Consider the following 24,411-nt stretch of genomic DNA (forward strand, 5'->3'; position numbering starts at 1 on the left):
CGTGTTTTCAGCGTTTGAAGGGATTACAACAAATCTGCTTTGTTGAAAGGGGGAGGTACAAGCTGCAGCACAGCATAAGAACATGACCAACATACAGAGAGATATACTGATCAAAAATATAAATGCAACATGCATCAATTTTAACAATTTTGTTGAGTCAGAGTTCATGATAGGAAATCAGTCAATTGAAATAAATGTATTAGGCCCTAATCTATGGATTTCACATGATTGGGCAGAGGCACAGCCACTAGGGAGCCAGGCTCAGCCAATCAAAATCATTTTTTTCCCCAGAAAAGGGCTTTATTACAGACAGAAATACGCCTCAGTCTCTAATACCTTTTTTGCACTATTGGTTAGAGCCTGTAAGTAAGCATTTCACTGTTGTATTCGGCACACGTGACAAATAAACTTTGATTTCATTTGATTTGATTTCATTAGCTGTCTGAGTGGTTGGTCTCAGACGATCTCAAAGGTGAAGAAGCCGGATGTGGTGGTCCTGGGCTGGCGAGGTTACACGTGGTCTGCGGTTGTGAGACCGGTTGGACGTACTGCCAAATTCTCTAAAACGACGTTGGAGGTTTCTTATGGTGGAGGAATGAACATTAAATTCTCTGGCAACAGCTCTGGTGGACATTCATGCAATCAGCATGCATCTGTGTAATGCTCATGCTGTTTAATCAGCTTCTTGATATGCCACTCCTGTCAGGTGGATGGATTATCTTGGCAAAGGAGAAATGCTCACTAACAGCGATGTAAACAAATGTATGCACAACATTTGAAAGAAATAAGCTGTTAGTGCATCTGGAAAATATTTCTGGGTTCTTTTATTTCAGCTCATGAAACATGGGGACCAACACTTTACATGTTGCGTTTATATATATTTTTCAGTGCAGAGAGAGAGAGAGAGAGAGAGAGAGAGAGAGAGAGAGAGAGAGAGAGAGAGAGAGAGAGAGAGAGAGAGAGAGAGAGAGAGAGAATGACGAGGGAAAGACAGAGAATATTAGAAGGGGGATAACTCAATAATTCATCTCCCCAAAAAATCTATTAATATTTAATCAATCTATGAGTTGGACTTGCTTGTGTGTGGTGTGTATTTGTGTTCATTCAAATCAAATTGTATTTGTCACATGCGCCGAATACAACAGGTGTAGTAGACCTTACAGTGAATGCTTATTGTGTGTCTGTGTGTGTGTTCAGTGTGTGTCTGTGTGTGTTCAGTGTGTGTCTGTGTGTGTTCAGTGTGTGTCTGTGTGTGTGTGTGTGTTCATACTTGTGGGAGAAAAAGAATGGAAGAGGAGAATAGTGAGGCAAGAATCATCTCCAGGAATCTCTAAATCACTTGATTTGAATAAAGGATGAGTCTTTCTATTTAGACATTCTATTTGATTTAGTCCAGACTGATTCACAATGGATCAACTCTTTGGAACCCAATGACTCCTAGCAGTGATTCCGGCTGCTTTTCTCGACCTCACTGAGTAACTGGATCCTCCATGGAAACTGGACAACCTGTGAGCTCCTGTGTGACCCTGTATAAACACACACATGCACATGCAGGCACACACTAAAACACACACACACTAAAACACACACACACTAAAACACACACACATCGATACACACACACCCACCTACACACACACACACACACACACACACACACACACACACACACACACACACACACACACACACACACACACACACACACACACACACACACACACACAAACTATCTCTAATTCTGTCTCTGTCCCTCTCTGTCTCTCTCTCTAATTCTGTCTCTGTCCCTCTCTGTCTCTCTCTCTAATTCTGTCTCTGTCCCTCTCTGTCTCTCTCTCTAATTCTGTCTCTGTCCCTCTCTGTCTCTCTCTCTAATTCTGTCTCTGTCCCTCTCTGTCTCTCTCTCTAATTCTGTCTCTGTCCCTCTCTGTCTCTCTCTCTAATTCTGTCTCTGTCCCTCTCTGTCTCTCTCTCTACCCCTCTCTCATTCTCTCTGTAATTATGTCTCTGTCCCTTTCTCACTCTCTCTTTCTTTGCCATACTAGCTATAGGTGAAATTAACCATTGCATATATACTGTGATTGGGTGTGTGTGTGTGTGTGTGTGTGTGTGTGTGGTGTGTGTGTGTGTGTGTGTGTGTGTGTGTGTGTGTGTGTGTGTGTGTGTGTGTGTGTGTGTGTGTGTGTGTGTGTGTGTGTGTGTGTGTGTGTGTGTGTGTGTGTGTGTGCGAGCTCGTGTTCACGCTCCAATAATAATGATCATGGTGGTTTTGTTATCAAGGTCCAAGGTTCTGTATTGTATTGTATGTCTTTACTGTGGATACACGGCTCCACATTTAATTAGATAGCACAGCTCTGTGTGGGTGGGTGCTGGTTCCAGTGTGTGTATGACAGAGTGGACAGAGTCAGAAGGGCTAAGAGCTTATCAGTCAGGGTCCGCACAGCAGTGTTCTAGAATACTAGGCCGTTGGCTTTCATACTTTTTCAATTCTCAGCGTGGCTGAAGCCATTTCTGCAACCGTCACCACATTGAAATGAATATGAGCTACGTACGCAAGATGCTTTGGTTGAGAATTTGGGGGAGGTGCATGGTCGAGCTGTGTGTTCCCTGCAGATGGTGATCGCAGAGCAAGATCGAAAATTATACATTGTTGGTTAAGGGCTTGTAAGTAAGCATTTCACTGTGCATGTGACAAATTAAATGTGGTTTGATTTGATTTGATGTAACAACGGGACGCCGGACTATCACGACTCAGCTGCTTTGGACTCTGAACAGAACTGCGCTTTAGTGTCCAAAGTGTGTGTGTGTGACAGAGTGGTCAGTGCCAGGGCAGCAGCAGGTATAGGCTACTGTGAAGGACTGAACACTGGGGGAATGTGCCATAGCTGGTACCCACCCACCTAGGGACCAGGCAAACAACAGATGCTCCCACACAGGGGGAGTTGCTGATTCAGAGATGACCTTAACATATGCGTGTGTGTGTGTGTGTGTGTGTGTGTGTGTGTGTGTGTGTGTGTGTGTGTGTGTGTGTGTGTGTGTGTGTGTGTGTGTGTGTGTGTGTGTGTGTAAGCTTGGGAGAAACAGGCTTTTTGATCATTAAACCCCTATAAGACTGGAAAGAAAATCTATGTGAAATGTTTGCTTGATCTCTTAACCATGTGTACACATAGCTAGGGTCATGTTAATGCAGTCTGTATGGATTGCCAATACACAGTACTGAGTGGGGGTAGCCCAACCGGGACTCGGACCTGCAATCTTCTGGTTGTGAAGCAGTCATGCTATCCACAGTATCAGTGATGCTCATTTTTTTGCCGCGGCTGGGGTTGTTATAAGAAAAACTGGTGTGCGGGCGTGGCGGGGCTTACGACCTCCCAGGCCCTTCAATAAATGGTCATGTAGTCATCTCTAGCTTCAAACTGAAATTCATGATATGCCTGAACTGAAAAGGGAATTGAGCCCAACCCTGTTAAACATGAAGATGACCCTGACCTCGTCGACATTACAAACACGTTGGTTTACAAAAAGGTATCCTTTCAACACATCAATGGAAATTTGACTTGGCTGTTGCATTGGTCCACATTCTCCCTGCTTATTAACACTACATCACATTAACACACGCTTTCACCCAAGGAGACTTACAGTACAGCGAGTGCATACATTTGAAGTATACTATGTGATTTGGGGCGGCAGGTAGCCTAGTGGTTAGAGCGTTGGGTCAGTAAACATAAGGTTTTTAGATCGAATCCCTGAGCTGACAAGGTAAAAATCTGTCGTTCTGTCCCTGAACAAGGCAGTTAACCTACTGTTCCTAGGCCGCCATTGTAAATAATAATTTATTCTTAAGTGACTTGCCTAGTTAAATAAAGGTTAAATAAAAAAACATATTAAAAAAAAATTATATGGGAATTGAACCCACGACCTTGCTGTTGTTACCACAATGCTCCTTCATCCAACTGAGCCACAGCAGAGCACCACAGGGTTCAATTCTAACACAATTCAATTCTTACTAGATTTCAGTTTCTTGTTTTTCTTTTATAAAATTGTAAAGCGACTTTGGGTCCTTGAAAAGCTCTACATAAATACCATGTGTAATTATTATTATTACCACTAACTGTCCCTCTCTCTCCCTCTGCTCTTCACCAGAATCCTAGAAAAGCGTCAGCCCAATGGCGAGACCATCGAGCTTTCGGCCGAGGGCCGCCCAGAGCTTGTGGAGGAGAAGGAGATGCCCGTGGTGGACTGCACCTGCTTCGGCCTTCCCCGTCGCTACATCATCGCCATCCTCTCAGGCCTGGGCTTCTGCATCTCCTTCGGCATCCGCTGCAACCTGGGCGTGGCCATCGTCAGCATGGTCAACGACCACACCGTCTGGAAGGGTAATAAGGAGGTCCTGGTGGTGAGGCACGCTGTTCTGGCACTTACACTCACACTTCTATTTTCTTCCTACAGTCTTAGAAAAAAAAGGTGCTATCTAGAACCTAAAAGGGTTCTTCGGCTGTCCCCATAGGAGAACCCTTTAAAGAATCCTTTTCGGTTCCAGGTAGAACACTTTTGGTTCCAGGTAAAACCCATTTGGAAAATGATTATTTTTGGTTCCAGGTAGACGTCTTTTGGAAAAAGGTTCTACCTGGAACCAAACGGTCTTACATGGAACCAAAAAGGGTTCTCTTATTGTAAAGAGTCAGTTTGTAGCGGGTCGGAAGAAGTCAGGCGCAGGACACAGAACTGAGTAAAAATGTAACTTTACTCGAAATAAACCAACAATAAATTCCCCACTGGGAAACACACCAGCTCACAGAAGTACTGACCACTTCACAACGAATAAACACGCACAACAACCATGGGGAAAACAGAGGTTAAATAATGAACATGTAATTGGGGAATTGAAACCAGGTGTGTAAAACAAAGACAAAACAAAAGGAAAATGAAAAGTGGATCGGCAATGGCTAGAAGGCCGGTGACGTCAACCGCCGAACGCCGCCCGAACAAGGAGAGGGACCGACTTCGGCGGAAGTCATGACACCTATATAGGACAGCCGAAGAAGCCTTGTGGAACCTTTTTTTTCTAAGACTGTAGCTCTGACTTTACTTACTATGACTGTCTGCTTTATTGAGGAAAACATTTACTTACTATGACTGTCTGCTTTATTGAGGAAAAAATGTACTTACTATGACTGTCTGCTTTATTGAGGAAAACATTTACTTACTATGACTGTCTGCTTTATTGAGGAAAAAATGTACTTACTATGACTGTCTGCTTTATTGAGGAAAACATTTACTTACTATGACTGTCTGCTTTAATGAGGAAAACATTTACTTACTATGACTGTCTGCTTTATTGAGGAAAACATTTACTTACTATGACTGTCTGCTTTATTGAGGAAAAAATGTACTTACTATGACTGTCTGCTTTAATGAGGAAAACATTTACTTACTATTACTGTCTGCTTTATTGAGGAAAACATTTACTTACTATGACTGTCTGCTTTATTGAGGAAAACATATACTTACTATGACTGTCTGCTTTATTGAGGAAAACATATACTTACTATTACTGTCTGCTTTATTGAGGAAAACATTTACTTACTATGACTGTCTGCTTTAATGAGGAAAACATTTACTTACTATGACTGTCTGCTTTAATGAGGAAAACATTTACTTACTATGACTGTCTGCTTTAATGAGGAAAACATTTACTTACTATGACTGTCTGCTTTAATGAGGAAAACATTTACTTACTATTACTGTCTGCTTTAATGAGGAAAACATTTACTTACTATGACTGTCTGCTTTAATGAGGAAAACATTTACTTACTATGACTGTCTGCTTTAATGAGGAAAACATTTACTTACTATTACTGTCTGCTTTAATGAGGAAAACATTTACTTACTATGACTGTCTGCTTTAATGAGGAAAACATTTACTTACTATGACTGTCTGCTTTAATGAGGAAAACATTTACTTACTATGACTGTCTGCTTTAATGAGGAAAACATATACTTACTATGACTGTCTGCTTTAATGAGGAAAACATTTACTTACTATGACTGTCTGATTTAATGAGGAAAACATTTACTTACTATGACTGTCTGCTTTAATGAGGAAAACATTTACTTACTATGACTGTCTGCGCTAACGACTCAAATGTAAATGTCTGAAAAAGGGAGGCTCTTTGAAGTGACCGATGGTTCTATGTGGCACACTTTCTACTCAAAGAAACATTTTCTTGAAGAGGGTTCTTCCCTACTTTCTTTGCTGTCTGAATGGTTGCAAATAACCTTGCTAGCTAGTGTTGTGGGAAGAGGAGGGTTTGGGTCAGGTCAGGTCAGGTTAGGTTAGGGGGAGGGCTGGCTACAGGCCACAACAAAGGTTATAACTTTGGGCTTGGAGGCTCACAGTGTGTGTAACCTAACATAGCAGGTGTAAAATAAATACCTGAGTGGGGTCCACACATCCATTTTTCAGAGGAAAAGCAAGCTAGGTTGAAGATACTGTATCAATGAAAACCGGATCCTTCCGGTTGTTTCCGACCTCGCTGAGGTTGGAGTGTGTCCAAGCTTTAATTTGTGCAGAGGAAGAAGAATACTGTCAATGGACAATGTGCTTTGACTTGAAAATACTTCTTTATTATCACAATCAGCACCTTTCGAAGTGTAGCCTTTATCAAGGTGCACTGGAAGCCAACACACGTCTTCGGGTCTCAGGCAAGGTTTCTCATCACTCAAGCATTGTTTAACGAACCCACTCCGCTACACATGCATAGTCATGGGTTGTGTTCATTAGGACGCGTAACGAAAAAACGCTTCAAAATGTTCTGCAACTGAAAATCAAAATTAGTGTTTCTTATTGTACAAATCCAGGTAGTCCCTTGCTCCCAGATCGTTTTCTCCCGTTTGGTGCCATATGAACACAACCATGGTCTCTCCTCCTCTTTCTCTCCCACAGGCAGCACAGTTCAGCTGGGATCCAGAGACCGTGGGGATGATCCACGGGTCCTTCTTCTGGGGATACATTGTCACACAGATTCCCGGAGGTTTTATATGTCAAAAATATAAAGCTAACAAGTAAGTACATTTTTAGGATACATTGTCACACAGATTCCTGGAGGTTTCATGTGTCAAAAAATATAAAGCTAACAAGTATGTATGTTTTAGCATGCTTTGGGATTATTATTCCTGTATTGATTGACTGATTTCCTTTTTGTATGTCAATACCTTTCCTCAAAGTAGTCAGAGGTCAACTTTATTACTACTAGGCTTCATTTGACCAAAGTATACATTATATTTGACTAAAATATACGTTATATTTGACCTAAGTATGCATTATATTTGACTAAAGTATACATTGTATTTGACTAAAATATACATTATATTTTACTATAGTATACATTATATTTGACTAAAGTATACATTATATTTTACTAGTGTATACATTATATTTAACTAAAGTATACATTATATTTGACTAAAGTATACATTATATTTGACGAAAGTATACATTATATTTTACTAAAGTATACATTATATTTGACTAAATTATGCATTATATTTTACTAGAGTATACATTATATTTGACTAAAGTATAGATTATATTTTACTAAAGTATACATTATATTTTATTAGAGTATACATTATATTTTACTAAAATATACATTATATTTCCTACTTTCTCCTTTGTCCCCAAACAACGTCTAATAACAGTAGTGTTATGAAAACATGAAGGGGTCCGATATGACTTATTCATAAGTAGTAGCCTCATAATAACAGGAGTCTGTCTCCTGTTTCTGTAGCAGCTTGATGAACAAGTACATCCCCTGGACAGGACATTATTCTCCATCTATCTCCTTAGTGCAGAGGGCCAAGTAGACGTGCATTGGGTCCCATTCATACAGCCTTTGGTATGACTTGGCCGGGGATTGAACCCCCTACCTTTCAATCTCAGGGTGGACAGTCCTGCCACAAGGCCACTCAGTTGGCTTGACACATTTATAAGCGGTACAAAAACTAAAAGAACAGTATACATTGGCTACTAAACTATGGCTGCGGATGTTGCCTCAATCAAAAAGTTCTGTATTCATTTTTACTAATGAAGTATAGACGGAGCCCTTATATTCAAGGATTTCCATCAGACATTTTGAACTGCTACAAAGCTTGGGACAGTCTCATCAATAACACCAAAGACGTTTCTCTCAGGATTGGGGTTAATTACATGTTTACATCAGTCAATTTAGGAAATGAAATGAAAACCAGCTCATGAATTGAAATCTTTATAGAATTTAAATATTTCATCTTCATAGAAAATATTTGCCAATAATTACTTCCTGAATTAAACTAAATTGAAAATTAAACTGACCCCTAATGAACCATGGTCTCTATCGCTCTCAGTGGTTGAAATGAAGGCTGGGCTCTATAGCTCTCAGTGGTTGAAATGAAGGCTGATCTCTATAGCTCTCAGTGGTTGAAATGAAGGCTGATCTCTATAGCTCTCAGTGGTTGAAATGAAGGCTGGTCTCTATAGCTCTCAGTGGTTGAAATGAAGGCTGGGCTCTATAGCTCTCAGTGGTTGAAATGAAGGCTGGTTGTGTTTGTCTCTGACTGTTTCTGTCTTGGTGTGTTTCAGAGTGTTTGGCTTCGCCATAGTGGCCACATCCACTCTCAACATGCTGATTCCATCTGCTGCTCGTACACACTACAGCTGTGTCATACTAGTCAGGATATGCCAAGGCCTCGTCGAGGTACTTAGAGTGCATCTGTCTCTCTCTCTCTCTCTCTCTCTCTCTCTCTCTCTCTCTCTCTCTCTGTGTGTGTGTGTGTGTGCGTGCGTGCGTGCGTACGTGCGTGCGTTGAATATTATGTTTGGATATTTACTGTGTACATCACTTCATTACTTCCCTATAGGGCGTATCTTACCCAGCATGCCATGGGATCTGGGCCAAATGGGCCCCGCCTCTAGAGAGAAGTCGACTGGCCACAACAGCATTCTGTGGTAAGATACTAAAACAAATGGATTTAAACATCCTCTCACTCTCTCCCTCCCCTTTTCTCTCTCTTAAACCACACAATGAATGAATTTCCCCCCGGGGATAATAAAGACTACTCTACACGTTACTGGATCAAACCATTAGTGATGTTACTTGATGTTCTTGTCAAGAGGGTAGCTAAGATGTGCTTCTAAACAACCTCAACATTATAGTAAAGTTCCTATTGGTAACATCCCAAATAAATCTAGTGTAGCACATTGTCTTCCTACATACTGTATGCATGCATTCCACAGGAGGTTGGTGGCACCTTAATTGGAGAGGACGGGTTTGTGGTAATGGCTGGAGTGGAATCGGTGGAATGGTATCAAATACATGCCATTCCATTCGCTCCATTCCAGCCATTATTATGAGCCGTCCACCCCTCAACAGCCTCCATTGATGCATTCTCAGCTGCAGGAAGTGTATGTAGCCCTGTATGTAGCCCTCCAGGGTCCAGGTATGAGAGATCAAAATGGCAGATTTGGTCACTGATAAGAGCTTAAATTTGAGGCGCTTTCAAATTATGCTTTTACCTAAACCAGATGGAGATTTGTAGTGGACCATTGTTGGATTGTAGTGGACCGTTGTTGGATTGTAATGGACCGTTGTTGGATTGTAGTGGACCGTTGTTGGATTGTAGTGGACCGTTGTTGGATTGTAATGGACTGTTGTTGGATTGTAATGGACCGTTGTTGGATTGTAATGGACCGCTGTTGGATTGTAGTGGACCGTTGTTGGATTGTAGTGGACCGTTGTTGGATTGTAGTGGACCGTTGTTGGATTGTAGTGGACCGTTGTTGGAATGTAGTGGACCGTTGTTGGATTGTAATGGACTGTTGTTGGATTGTAATGGACCGTTGTTGGATTGTAGTGGACCGTTGTTGGATTGTAGTGGACCGTTGTTGGAATGTAATGGACCGTTGTTGGATTGTAATGGACCGTTGTTGGATTGTAATGGACTGTTGTTGGATTGTAATGGACCGTTGTTGGATTGTAATGGACTGTTGTTGGATTGTAGTGGACCGTTGTTGGATTGTAATGGACCGTTGTTGGATTGTAGTGGACCGTTGTTGGATTGTAGTGGACCGTTGTTGGATTGTAATGGACTGTTGTTGGATTGTAATGGACCGTTGTTGGATTGTAATGGACCGCTGTTGGATTGTAGTGGACCGTTGTTGGATTGTAGTGGACCGTTGTTGGATTGTAGTGGACTGTTGTTGGATTGTAGTGGACCGTTGTTGGATTGTAGTGGACCGTTGTTGGATTGTAATGGACTGTTGTTGGATTGTAATGGACCGTTGTTGGATTGTAGTGGACCGTTGTTGGATTGTAGTGGACCGTTGTTGGAATGTAATGGACCGTTGTTGGATTGTAATGGACCGTTGTTGGATTGTAATGGACTGTTGTTGGATTGTAATGGACCGTTGTTGGATTGTAATGGACTGTTGTTGGATTGTAGTGGACCGTTGTTGGATTGTAATGGACTGTTGTTGGATTGTAGTGGACCGTTGTTGGATTGTAGTGGACCGTTGTTGGATTGTAGTGGACCGTTGTTGGATTGTAATATACCGTTGTTGGATTGTAATGGACTGTTGTTGGATTGTAGTGGACCGTTGTTGGATTGTAGTGGACCGTTGTTGGATTGCATAAACATCAACAGTAATTGTGTGATGGTGGGGATGCAGGGCTTTGTTCCAAATAAAAATTTTCACCTAGCCCAAATGTTGCATGAACATTCTTATTATGTCACTGAATATATCCAGCATATTTCCAGATTCTATTATTGACAAATGCTGTGAAAAGTCCAGTAAATGTAAATATCAACAGTAATGTAATTGCTTGGATTGGGTCTTCTGAATTTTTGTATCCTCACCTTTGTTCTAATAAAAGTTTTCCCTTTCAATTGCTACCATGGTTATGCTTTTTAAATGTTTCTGTTAGAAACATTTCAGTTTGTCCCTGTCCACATACAGTATGTAACGGGTTATAAGTATAATGCTGTGAATCAGTGGAGGCTGTTGAGGGGAGGACGGCTCATAATAATGTCTGGAACGGAGCAAATAGAATGGCATCAAACACCTGGAAACCATGTGTTTGATGTATTTGATACCATTCCACTGATTCCACTCCAGCCAATACCACGAGCCCATCCTCCCCAATTGAGTTGCCACCAACCTCCTGTGCTGTGAATGACTTTTCATAGGCATTGACAATGAACAGGACGGGTCAATGTGTAAACATTATTGAAGCCACCTTCTCAGTTTTGGAGGCGGCGTAATCTTTTCTAGCAAAGAGCTAATTAACTGTTCTTACTGTAAGTTAATTATTTCCCCCCACAGTTAGTTGGCTAGGTTAGTTAGTTAGTTAGTTAGTTAGTTAGTTAGTTAGTTAGTTAGTTAGTTAGTTAGTTAGTTAGTTAGTTAGTTAGTTAGTTAGTTAGTTACTTAGTTAGTTAGTTAGTTATCTTGCTAGCTAATCTCGAAACCCAGAACCAAATATTGTGTGAGCTAGCTAGCTAGCTATTGCTACTGACTTTGATTGTGGGTGCTGAGGTGTTCAGATCTGGCCTGACGGAGGCTTTACACAACAACAATAGAAACATCAATGTACCATATTTCTGTTTCTTGCTCTTCCTTTGTGTCACAGGTTCCTATGCGGGAGCTGTGGTGGCCATGCCTCTTGCTGGAGTGTTGGTTCAGTATGTAGGGTGGCCTTCAGTCTTCTACGTCTATGGTGAGTAAAACCAACCTGGCAGTACAGAGTTGAACGGTTTCATCACCATACAGGTCCCCTAAGATAAAACCCCAGCAAGCTTACAGTGGGTGGCCCCTGCTCAGCTGCCTACTGCCCATGACCCAGTGTTGGTAGCCCAGACTATTGAAAGTGGTATGCTGACTACCCTGTTAGCCAGTGCTAGCCTCCTTTGGGTAGCTAGCGGTATAGCACAAGTTCATAGGAGGAGAGAGGTAGAGACATGGGTCCAATAAGAGCTTGCTGGGTATTTTTTCTGTGACAATGGCATCCAAACTGACACAATTTATGTTATTGCAAACGTGTCATCACTGTAGTGTACTGTAGAGACCATTCTTCCTACCCTACCTTTCTCCCTACTCCAACCTTCTCATTTCCTACCCTTCTCTCCCCTCTTTACCTCTCTACCGCTCTCCTCTTCTCTCTCTGCTCTCTCTCTCCATTTTACCTCTCTCCTCCTCTCTCACCCCTCTTTAACTCTCTACCTATCTTCTCATTTCTCTCCCCCTTTACCTCTCTCCTCTTTTCTCTCTCCTCTTTACCTCTACCTCTCTCCTCTTCTCTCTCCCTCTTACCTCTCTACCTCTCCTCCTCTCTCTCTCCCCTCTTTACCTCTCTCCCACTCTCCTCCTCTCTCTCCCCCTTTACCTCTACTTCTATCCTCCTCTCTCTCCTTTCTCTCTCCTCTTTACCTCTACCTCTTTCCTCCTCTCTCTCCTCTTTATCTTTTTCCTCATCTCTCTCTCCTCTTTACCCCTCCTCACTCTCCTCTTTACCTCTCTTCCTCTTTCCTCCTCTCTCTCCTCTCGCTCCTATTTATCTCTCTACCTCTGTCCTCCTCTCTCTCCCCCTTTACCTCTCTCCTCCTCTCTCTCCCTCTCCCTCCCTCTACCAGGCAGTTTTGGGATAGCATGGTATCTGTTCTGGATCCTGGTGTCGTATGAAAGCCCAGCAGCCCACCCCACTATCACCCCTGAGGAGAGGAAGTACATCGAGGAAGCCATCGGAGAGTCAGCAGGTTTTGCCAATCCTCTACAGGTAAGCACAAAGACGCAAGACACACCCCATTTTATTTCAAATAAACTGCACTGTCTCTCTCACACACACACAAACACACACACCACATCCCTCTATAATTTCACTTTTGTGCTGTGTGAGGACTGGTGAGGACTGTGAGCACAACCATCTCTCATTCCTCCTTGTTGCAGAAATTCAAAACCCCGTGGAGAGCATTCTTCACGTCCATGCCGGTGTACGCCATTATCGTAGCCAACTTCTGCAGGAGCTGGACTTTCTACCTGCTTCTCATCAGCCAGCCGGCCTACTTCGAGGAAGTGTTTGGCTTTGAGATCAGCAAGGTGAGACAGAGTTTTAATTATGAATTAACCCCTATCCCCTATTACCTATCCCCTATCCCCTAGACTCTATCCCCTATCCCCTAGCCTAGCCCCTATCCCCTGGCCTCTAGCCCCTATCCCCTGGCCTCTAGCCCCTATCCCCTGGCCTCTAGCCCCTATCCCCTAGACTCTATCCCCTATCCCCTAGCCTAGCCCCTATCCCCTGGCCTCTAGCCCCTATCCCCTGGGCTCTAGCCCCTATCCCCTAGCCTAGCCCCTATCCCCTGGCCTCTAGCCCCTAGCCCCTAGACTCTATCCCCTATCCCCTAGCCTAGCCCCTATCCCCTGGCCTCTAGCCCCTATCCCCTGGCCTCTAGCCCCTATCCCCTAGCCTAGCCCCTATCCCCTGGCCTCTAGCCCCTAGCCCCTGGCCTCTAGCCCCTAGCCCAGAGAAAAACAGCTGGTGGTCTGCGGGTTAAATTTGGCCCACCATAGTTTCACATTTTTTGTTTTTGGGAACTAAAAAGGCCGCGCTCGCTCTCGCTCTCTCAATTCAATGCAATTCATAGATCTTTATTGGGACGGCAGCGTAGCCTAGTGGTTAGAGTGTTAGAGTGTTGGACTAGCAACCGAAAGGTTGCAAGATTCAATCCCCGAGCTGACAAGGTTCAAAATCTGCTGTTCTGCCCCTGAACACAGCAGTTAACCCACTGTTCCTAAGCTGCCATTGAAAATAAGAATTTGTTCTTAACTGACTTGCCTAGTAAAATTGGCATGGGAAACATATGTTTACATTGACAAAGTAAGTGAAATAAACAATCAAAAATTAACATTGAACATTACACTCACATGTTTCAAAGGAATAGACACATTTCAAATGTCATATTATTTCTATATGCAGTGTTGTAATGATGTGCAAATGGTTAAAGTACAAAAGGGAAATAAATAAACATAAATATGGGTTGTATTTACAATGGTGCTTGTTCTTCATTGGTTGCCCCTTTCTTGTGGCAACAGGTTATACATCTTGCTGCTGTGATGGCACACTGTGGTATTTCACCCAGTAGATATGGGAGTTTAACAAAATTGGATTTGTTTTGGAATTCTTTGTGGGTCAGTGTGATCTGAGGGAAATATGTGTCTCTAATATGGTCATACATTTGGCAGGAGGTTAGGAAGTGCTGCTCAGTTTCCACCTCATTTTGTGGGCAGTGTGCACATAGCCTGTTTTCTCTTGAGAGCCATGTCTGCCTACGGCGGCCTTTCTCAATAGCAAGGCTATGCTCACTGAGTCTGTACATAGTTACAGTGGTCAGGTATTCTGCCACTGTGTACTCCCTGTTTAGGAACAAATAGCATTCCAGTTTGCTCTGTTTTTTGGTCAATTCTTTCCAATGTGTCAAGTAATTATCTTTTTGTTTTCTCATGATTTGGTTTGGTCTAATTGTGTTGCTGTCCTGGGGATCTGTGGGGTATGTTTGTGTTTATGTTTGTGATGGCTTTATTATAGAAGGTTGGGGAATCGCTTCGTTTTAGGTGGAATTTAACAACTATTTTCTGGATTTTGATAAGGGGGTATCGGCCTAATGCTGTTCTGCATGCATTGTTTGATGTTTTAAGTTGTACACAGAGGATGTTTTTGCAGAATTCTGTATGCAGAGTCTTAATTTGGTGTTTGTCCCATTTTGTGAATTCTCTCTCTCTCTCTGTCAGGTGGGGATGGTGTCGGCCTTGCCACATCTGGTGATGACCATCGTTGTGCCCATCGGAGGACAGCTGGCAGACTACCTTAGAACACACAACATCATGACCACCACCAACGTCAGGAAGCTCATGAACTGTGGAGGTGAGAGGCCACTCCACGGTGAACTTTACCCTATATAGACACAGATCTGGGGTCAGTTTTGCATTTCCCTCACTAATGGTTCAAGTTAGGATTGGGGGAGGGGAAGTTGATCCTAGGTCTGTACTTAAGGGAAACTTAGATTCGAAAACAAACCCAATTTTTATAAACTCCCATATCTACTGGGTGAAATACCACACTGTGCCATCACAGCAGCAAGATTTGTCACCTGTTGCCACAAGAAAAGGGCAACCAGTGAAGAACAAGTGCAATGTTTAGAACAAGTGTAATGTGAGTGTGTTTACTGTTATTTTTTATAGTTTATTTCACTTTGGTTTATTATCTACTTCACTTTCTTTGGCAATGTTAACAATATGTTTCCCATGCCAATAAAGCCCTTGAATTGAATTGAAAAGTAGGGGAGAAAGTGGGTGGAGAGAGAGAGGAGGGAGGATGGGTAGAGTGGAGTGAGAGGGAGGGCAAATAGAGAGGTGTTAGCTGAGCAGGGGAGGGAGAGACTGAGGCAGAGAGGGGTGGCGTCGTGTTGCAGGATAACTTTTATGCAATACACTTAATTTCAAACTTGTAGTGTAATTTCAGATTCAACTTTTCAAAAAATGTCCATGAATTCTAATCCACATAATAATTCACATTTCCTGTTGCTGCTGGATTAGTTTCATGCTGTAGCCAACTGTCTCAAATGAAGATCCTGTAGTTATAAGGGAGGGCACAGAGAGAGAGAGAGAAAGAAGAGAGGGAAGAGAATAAAATACATCATTATCCCCAGAGAGAGAGAGAGAGAGAGAGAGAGAGAGAGAGAGAGAGAGAGAGAGAGAGAGCACGCAATAGTAGGCCCAAACAGTTGATGACGACAATGTGTGATTGTGTGTGTGTAGCAGCACGTGAGTGTAAAATAAAGTGTGTGACTGTGGCGGCAGCTTGTTCATGAGGGCATCATGTGTGTAAAAGCAGTATTAAAGTGCCTGAGAGAGCATGGTGTATGACGGTCGCAGCACATAGACATGTTCTGCTGCTGTGAGCTAGTGGTAGTGGTGCGCTAGCCTGGATCAAACTGCTGATTCTACAGCTGGGACTGCGCTAACACAAGCCTGCTGTGTACGCATCACTGGCCCCTCTGCTAATGACAGCAGTCTCACAGAACAGAACAGAACAGGAGACAGGTAACTCTCAGTGCCAGAACTACGTTAGCTCAACGTTAGCTCAACGTCCCAACACAACCTATTTGTGTCAGAGAGGGGAAGAACAAAACTATCGAACCAATAAAAAGGAATGCAGAACGTTCTATAATTGTTATATAAAATCAGAAGGAATGCAGAATGTTCTCCAATTGTTATTTAAAAACATAAGGAATGCAGAACATTCTATAATTGTTATATAAAACAGAAGGAATGCAGAACGTTCTATAATTGTTATATAAAACAGAAGGAATGCAGAACGTTCTATAATTGTTATATAAAACATAAGGAATGCAGAACATTCTATAATTGTTATATAAAACAGAAGGAATGCAGAACGTTCTATAATTGTTATATAAAACAGAAGGAATGCAGAACATTCTATAATTGTTATATAAAATCAGAAGGAATGCAGAATGTTCTCCAATTGTTATATAAAAACAGAACGAATGCAGAACGTTCTCTAATTGTTATATAAAATCAGAAGGAATGCAGAATGTTCTCCAATTGTTATATAAAAACAGAACGAATGCAGAACGTTCTCTAATTGTTATATAAAATCAGAAGGAATGCAGAACGTTCTCTAATTGTTATTTAAAACAGAGGGGATATAATATGTGCCAAATGGTAGATGCTTTAATCCAGAATGACTTTACAGTTCAGTGAGGGCAAACATTATAGTATCTGTATATACACGATTCCTGTGGGAATTGAACCAGTGACCTTGGCATTGCTAGCGCTCTGCTCTCACCAACTGAGCCACACAGGATCATCATCATCACATCACTGGCACAGGGCATGGGCATGACAGAACGGGCAAATTAAAATCATCCAGTCAACAAACACGACTAGGACAAGACAATAATGATGAAGTTGCAATATGTACATTTTGGGGCAAAAAATTCTAAAAGCTGGCCCAACTCTCTGAATATATGTCTCTGCCCACAACCTATGTTTGTCACAGAGTGCAAAACTAAATGGTGATCAACACCACCACCCACCCCTAATACCAGGACTAACATTAGAGTCAAAGGGTAGGATCCTTTCCATATTGTGATCTTTCCTGTTTGTTGTTAGTGGTGATTTTAGTGTGTTTAGTTGTGGTTCCTGTTTTGTCACCAGGGTTTGGAATGGAGGCCACTTTCTTGCTGGTGGTGGGATACTCTCACACCAAGGTCATGGCCATCTCCTTTTTAGTCATCGCTGTGGGCTTCAGTGGATTTGCCATCTCAGGTAAGAACATGAAAGATTTTCTCTCCCACAAATAAACAGACTACGAATTAGGACTGTCACTACATTTCTACAGAGCTGTGAGAATCCATATTTCATTTCATATTCAGTTGTTGTGTGATGAGCGTTCTGGCACAAAAATGGTGGCCGTGCATCACCCAAGTGGGTGTTACACATTGGTGATGGATGAGGTGAGTTTCCTCCTTACTATGTAAAACACTTTGAGTACCTCAGTTGGTATAAAAGGGCTATATAAATGCAATCAATGAATTATTAATAATCTATTTGTTTTGAACTGTCAAGGATGTTCTGTTGATGACATATGTATGTGGTTAGCTATTAAACACCTATCCAGGCATTGTGAGACCATGTGTCTGAAGTGTAGTCAGCCTGGAACGTGTCCACTGTCTGTGCATGAGCATTGGTAGAATCCTCAGTGACGAATGCTTTGTGATGCAAAGGTTTGGGTGTCATCTCCCGCCTCTGTGCTAATCTGATTGGTCAATTCACTTTGGAGAAAGACAACAACCAATCAGTTAGGGTATTCTTCAGTCAACTTGTTGGTCTGAGAGACGATGCTCAGTTGCACCACTCGCTGGATAAATGGAAGTGAAATGTCCCACTCGTAATTCAATACAGGTACCAAACTGTCAGTTAGGTTTACTGAGTAACAACAGTCATGAAGATAATACCAAACTGTCAGTTAGGTTTACTGAGTAACAACAGTCATGAAGATAATACCAAACTGTCTGTTAGGTTTACTGAGTAACAACAGTCAGGAAGATAATACCAAACTGTCTGTTAGGTTTACTGAGTAACAACAGTCATGAAGATAATACCAAACTGTCTGTTAGGTTTACTGAGTAACAACAGTCATGAAGATAATACCAAACTGTCTGTTAGGTTTACTGAGTAACAACAGTCAGGAAGATAATACCAAACTGTCTGTTAGGTTTACTGAGTAACAACAGTCATGAAGATAATACCAAACTGTCAGTTAGGTTTACTGAGTAACAACAGTCAGGAAGATAATACCAAACTGTCAGTTAGGTTTACTGAGTAACAACAGTCATGAAGATAATACCAAACTGTCAGTTAGGTTTACTGAGTAACAACAGTCATGAAGATAATACCAAACTGTCTGTTAGGTTTACTGAGTAACAACAGTCATGAAGATAATACCAAACTGTCAGTTAGGTTTACTGAGTAACAACAGTCAGGAAGATAATACCAAACTGTCTGTTAGGTTTACTGAGTAACAACAGTCATGAAGATAATACCAAACTGTCTGTTAGGTTTACTGAGTAACAACAGTCAGGAAGATAATACCAAACTGTCTGTTAGGTTTACTGAGTAACAACAGTCAGGAAGATAATACCAAACTGTCTGTTAGGTTTACAGAGTAACAACAGTCAGGAAGATAATACCAAACTGTCAGTTAGGTTTACTGAGTAACAACAGTCATGAAGATAATACCAAACTGTCAGTTAGGTTTACTGAGTAACAACAGTCAGGAAGATAATACCAAACTGTCTGTTAGGTTTACTGAGTAACAACAGTCAGGAAGATAATACCAAACTGTCAGTTAGGTTTACTGAGTAACAACAGTCATGAAGATAATACCAAACTGTCAGTTAGGTTTACTGAGTAACAACAGTCAGGAAGATAATACCAAACTGTCAGTTAGGTTTACTGAGTAACAACAGTCATGAAGATAATACCAAACTGTCAGTTAGGTTTACTGAGTAACAACAGTCATGAAGATAATACCAAACTGTCTGTTAGGTTTACTGAGTAACAACAGTCATGAAGATAATACCAAACTGTCAGTTAGGTTTACTGAGTAACAACAGTCAGGAAGATAATACCAAACTGTCTGTTAGGTTTACTGAGTAACAACAGTCATGAAGATAATACCAAACTGTCTGTTAGGTTTACTGAGTAACAACAGTCATGAAGATAATACCAAACTGTCTGTTAGGTTTACTGAGTAACAACAGTCAGGAAGATAATACCAAACTGTCAGTTAGGTTTACTGAGTAACAACAGTCAGGAAGATAATACCAAACCTAAGGACTGTTCTTTCCCTTTCAGACATTGAAAGTGATTTTTGTTGAAATGGTCATGCTATGAAAAAAAATGGGCTATATAATCAGATTCTTATGAAGTTTTTAGTCTTATTTTAGGGTTAGGATAATGTTGTGGTTAGGGTTAGGATAAGGTTGTGGTTAGGGTTAGGATAAGGTTGTGATAATGGTTATGGTAAGTTTGTGGTTATGGTAATGTTGTGGTTAGGGTTAGGATAAGGTTATGGTTAGGTTTAGGATAAGGTTGTGGTTATGGTAATGTTGTGGTTAGGGTTAGGATAAGGTTATGGTTAGGTTTAGGATAAGGTTGTGGTTATGGTAATGTTGTGGTTAGGGTTTGGGTAAGGTTGTGGTTATGGTAATGTTGTGGTTATGGTAATGTTGTGGTTATGGTAATGTTGTGGTTAGGGTTTGGGTAAGGTTGTGGTTATGGTAATGTTGTGGTTATGGTAATGTTGTGTTTAGGGTAATGTTGTGGTTAGGGTTTGGGTAAGGTTGTGGTTATGGTAATGTTGTGGTTATGGTAATGTTGTGGTTAGGGTTTGGGTAAGGTTGTGGTTATGGTAATGTTGTGGTTATGGTAATGTTGTGTTTAGGGTAATGTTGTGGTTAGGGTTTGGGTAAGGTTGTGGTTAGATTAGGCAGCCTACTGGTGATGAGGAAAGCTTCATACTTCAGTTGTTTGTAGCATGGTCAGATGGTGAGTCTCTCCAGACAGACTGTTACATAGCGGGAGATTTGGTTCTGGGTGCCAAACCAACATATTTCTATGCATTTCTCCTGTCCCCCCATCCCTCCCTCTCTCTTCAGGTTTCAACGTGAATCATTTGGATATTGCCCCCCGCTATGCCAGCATTTTGATGGGCATTTCCAACGGAGTGGGCACCTTGTCGGGTATGGTGTGCCCTCTTATAGTGGGCGCCATGACCAAACACAAGGTACCAAGACACACAGCGCTCTGTTCTATCAAACTGGCATTACATTTAACCAGTTACATGTAGGGGAATTACCAAGACACACAGAGCTCTGTTCTATCAAACTGGCATTACATTTAACCAGTTACATGTAGAGGAATTACCAAGACACACAGCGCTCTGTTCTATCAAACTGGCATTACATTTAACCAGTTACATGTAGGGGAATTACCAAGACACACAGAGCTCTGTTCTATCAAACTGGCATTACATTTAACCAGTTACATGTAGGGGAATTACCAAGACACACAGAGCTCTGTTCTATCAAACTGGCATTACATTTAACCAGTTACATGTAGAGGAATTACCAAGACACACAGCGCTCTGTTCTATCAAACTGGCATTACATTTAACCAGTTACATGTAGAGGAATTACCAAGACACACAGAGCTCTGTTCTATCAAACTGGCATTACATTTAACCAGTTACATGGAGGGGAATTACCAAGACACACAGAGCTCTGTTCTATCAAACTGGCATTACATTTAACCAGTTACATGTAGGGGAATTACCAAGACACACAGAGCTCTGTTCTATCAAACTGGCATTACATTTAACCAGTTACATGTAGAGGAATTACCAAGACACACAGCGCTCTGTTCTATCAAACTGGCATTACATTTAACCAGTTACATGTAGAGGAATTACCAAGACACACAGCGCTCTGTTCTATCAAACTGGCATTACATTTAACCAGTTACATGTAGAGGAATTACCAAGACACACAGCGCTCTGTTCTATCAAACTGGCATTACATTTAACCAGTTACATGTAGGGGAATTACCAAGACACACAGAGCTCTGTTCTATCAAACTGGCATTACATTTAACCAGTTACATGTAGAGGAATTACCAAGACACACAGCGCTCTGTTCTATCAAACTGGCATTACATTTAACCAGTTACATGGAGGGGAATTACCAAGACACACAGCGCTCTGTTCTATCAAACTGGCATTACATTTAACCAGTTACATGTAGAGGAATTACCAAGACACACAGCGCTCTGTTCTATCAAACTGGCATTACATTTAACCAGTTACATGGAGGAGCAGTTTCCCAGACACAGATTAAGCCTAGTCCTGGACTAACATGTAGGCAGGTCCCAGATCTGTCTGTGCTTTACCTACTTCATTGTCATTGTCAAGACAATTCCATGAGTCGTCGGCAAGACAGCAGAAAAAGACTGGTACTAACTGAAATGAACTTTGAATGGACATGATTTAGTGAGAATGGCTTTTAGTCCAGGACAAGGCATTAGGTCTAATCATAAACAGCTTGTTAACTATTCAACTGTTTTGTTTGGTTTGTTGTCCAGAATTTGTCAACAGGATGATTCTAACATGTTTATATTTCCATAATTCCCTATCTTAAAACCTCTGCTCTCTCTCTCTCAGACGCGTGAAGATTGGCAGGGTGTCTTCCTCATCGCTTCAGTTGTTCACTATGGTGGAGTGATTTTCTATGGTATGTGTTTATGTGTTGGTTCCTGTGTGAAGCTCCAGTCATTCAATGAACCTATAGTTCAGGGAGTCTTTGTGAATTGTATGCAAATGGTTAATTTTATCAACGAACCATGTGTGAGGGTTTTCTATGTGAATCGCAAATAAATGATGTGTAAAATAGTGGGAATCCAGTGACAATTTAGCATGAACCACAAATGAATCGACTGTGGCCCAATTTGTAAGTCGCTCTGGATAAGAGCGTCTGCTAAATGACTTAAATGTAAATGTAAATGTCATGTAAATCACCAATATATGAATGAATGCAACTTGAGTTCTTCCGACATCGCAAGAGAATCACGAATGAATGACAGATGTAAATCCTTCACCAAATCAATCATGTGTGAACCCTAAAGGGAATTCAGACTGAATTAAATTCAAAATCATGTTTGAATCCAATTACATGAATTCAATCACATGTGTTTACTCATTTGAATCCACTTTGCCACATAAAGTATTAATCACATCGTAGCGAAAGGTTTTGCTAACGTTTCTTATTGGACAAGCTCAGTTAGTCCCTTTCTGTTTCCATCAGTTTTCTTCCGATTGGTGTCTTATGAATAGCCTACGACCGAGGTGTGAATCTAATGTGACCCAAACCTGATTCTGAATTATCCTCCTGGCTCTTTCCCAGGAATCTTTGCGTCAGGGGAGAAGCAGCCGTGGGCGGACCAGGAGGACACTAGCGATGAGAAGTGTGGCATCATCGACGAGGACGAACTGGCCAATGAGACAGAAGAGATGTACCGCACAGGCGGAGGGGGGCAGTACGGAGCCATGAGCCAGCCAACAGCGGGCCCCAACGGAGGAGGGGGTGCTGGAGGGGGGGCAGGGTGGGTCCAGGACTGGGAGAAGACGGAGGAATATGTTCAACCTCCGGGATACAACCAGTATCTCTACGGAGGGGAGGGAGAGAGGGAGCTCACATAATGCACTATTCAGACTTGAGATAAGTTGACTAAACATGGACCTAAGTCTAAAAAGGCTGACTTAAGTCCATGATTTATTGACTTAAGTTCATGTTAAGTATACGGTAACTTTCTCAAGTCTGAAGAGTAGGGAGATGGGGAAAAGAGAGAGAGAGGTGAAATAAGAAAGGACAGATGTTTTGGAAAAAGGACATGTAGTGAGGGAAGATAGAGGGTTAGCAAATTGTCATAGGTGTGTTTTTGTATATACGTACATTTACACATGTGGGACATTATATGATTTTTATGCATTTGTGTAAGTGTGTGAGAGTGTGTGTGTGTGTGTGGGGGGGGGGTTGATGATAATGGTGTATGTTGTGGTCCAGAACCTGAACTAATCTCCCAGAATTCCCTCCTGCTACTGAACCCTTTGTGACAAGTCAGGAGTGATGTTTTGAAGGAAGTAAATGTTTTCTTGTAGATGTTGCTCAGCATTCCAGTGTGTGTGTGTGTGTGTGCGTGTGTGTGTGTGTGTGTGTGTGTGTGTGTGTGTGTGTGTGTGTGTGTGTGTGTGTGTGTGTGTGTGTGTGTGTGTGTGTGTGAACATTTTGCCTGTTGAACCTAAAACTCTTATTGGGCCACTGTTGCTCACTCATCAGTTGAGTTTAATTTACATGTCATTTACTTTCAAACGAATACGTCTCCATGTCCATGAGCAGTCTGTCGGATTTGTGGGTGTGTCTGGAAATCAAATGTAAGTGTCTCGTTTTTGAAAAGCTTGTTGTTTATAAGCATGGGTGGTACGGATGCGACTCAACCCAAGGCTTATTTTCTATTGCTACTGGCCTATGTTGCACACAGCAGTCCAATGTTTTCCAGCATCGGCAAAGTGGGCATTATATCCATGAGGAAAGGCCATTGGTTACTCCACTGAATCCTGTCAGAGAGCAGTTAAATGGTGCTCCAGAATTCTGTCATTATTGTCATATTACCCTCTCAGTATTTTAGGCATTTTGCCAAAATCACTGAACGCACTTATATGTAGAAGTCAATATTTACTGTATGTAGGCTACTGTTCCTTTCTATATACGTTTCTATGTATTAGGCAGTGCTCTCCTGAAGTGTGTGTGTGTGTGCGTGCGTGCGTGCGTGCGTGCGTGCGTGCGTGCGTGCGTGCGTGCGTGCGTGCGTCGGGTGCAGGTGCTGGAACATTGTGCGGTGAGCATGCTGTGATGATGGGTCCATGGGTGCAGTGAGTGCACCACACAACGTGGCCATGTGTCCACGTGTGACAAGAGAAGTAATGATGACTTAGGATGTTAATGTGTGACCACACGTTGCTGTATTATTTCTATTGATGAAACTTGTCGGCCTGTTAGTGAATGACTGACTGTCGGTGAATTGTGTGTTAACCTTTTGTGCAGTGATGGAAAAAATGTGAGGTTGCCATTGTACCACAGCGTGCAATGTGTGTCTAATACTGGTCTTTAACAATACGAACTGTATCTTCAGGTGTGGGTGTTCTGTCATATTATACAGTGTACGTTTGCGAGGCTAACGGGGAC

General features: G+C 41.9%; 1 protein-coding gene across 1 annotated transcript in view; it reads left to right on the top strand.

The window, feature by feature from the left end:
• The window catches only part of LOC106606332 (vesicular glutamate transporter 1), a 47,420-nt gene extending 23,993 nt beyond the window's left edge, over nt 1-23,427 (top strand). The window contains exons 2-13 of the mRNA XM_045719788.2: nt 4,144-4,396; nt 6,947-7,065; nt 8,621-8,735; nt 8,899-8,986; nt 11,667-11,753; nt 12,667-12,809; nt 12,980-13,129; nt 14,822-14,954; nt 17,270-17,380; nt 20,275-20,402; nt 21,834-21,903; nt 22,573-23,427. Coding sequence (XP_045575744.1) covers nt 4,144-4,396; nt 6,947-7,065; nt 8,621-8,735; nt 8,899-8,986; nt 11,667-11,753; nt 12,667-12,809; nt 12,980-13,129; nt 14,822-14,954; nt 17,270-17,380; nt 20,275-20,402; nt 21,834-21,903; nt 22,573-22,868 — 1,693 coding nt within the window. The 3' untranslated portion in view covers nt 22,869-23,427. The remainder of the gene's footprint in view (nt 1-4,143; nt 4,397-6,946; nt 7,066-8,620; nt 8,736-8,898; nt 8,987-11,666; nt 11,754-12,666; nt 12,810-12,979; nt 13,130-14,821; nt 14,955-17,269; nt 17,381-20,274; nt 20,403-21,833; nt 21,904-22,572) is intronic.
• Nucleotides 23,428-24,411: the final 984 nt, after the last annotated feature.

The sequence above is a fragment of the Salmo salar genome, chromosome 06 (genome assembly GCF_965601325.2).
Source record: "Salmo salar chromosome 06, fSalSal1, whole genome shotgun sequence".
Classification (NCBI taxonomy): domain Eukaryota; kingdom Metazoa; phylum Chordata; class Actinopteri; order Salmoniformes; family Salmonidae; genus Salmo; species Salmo salar.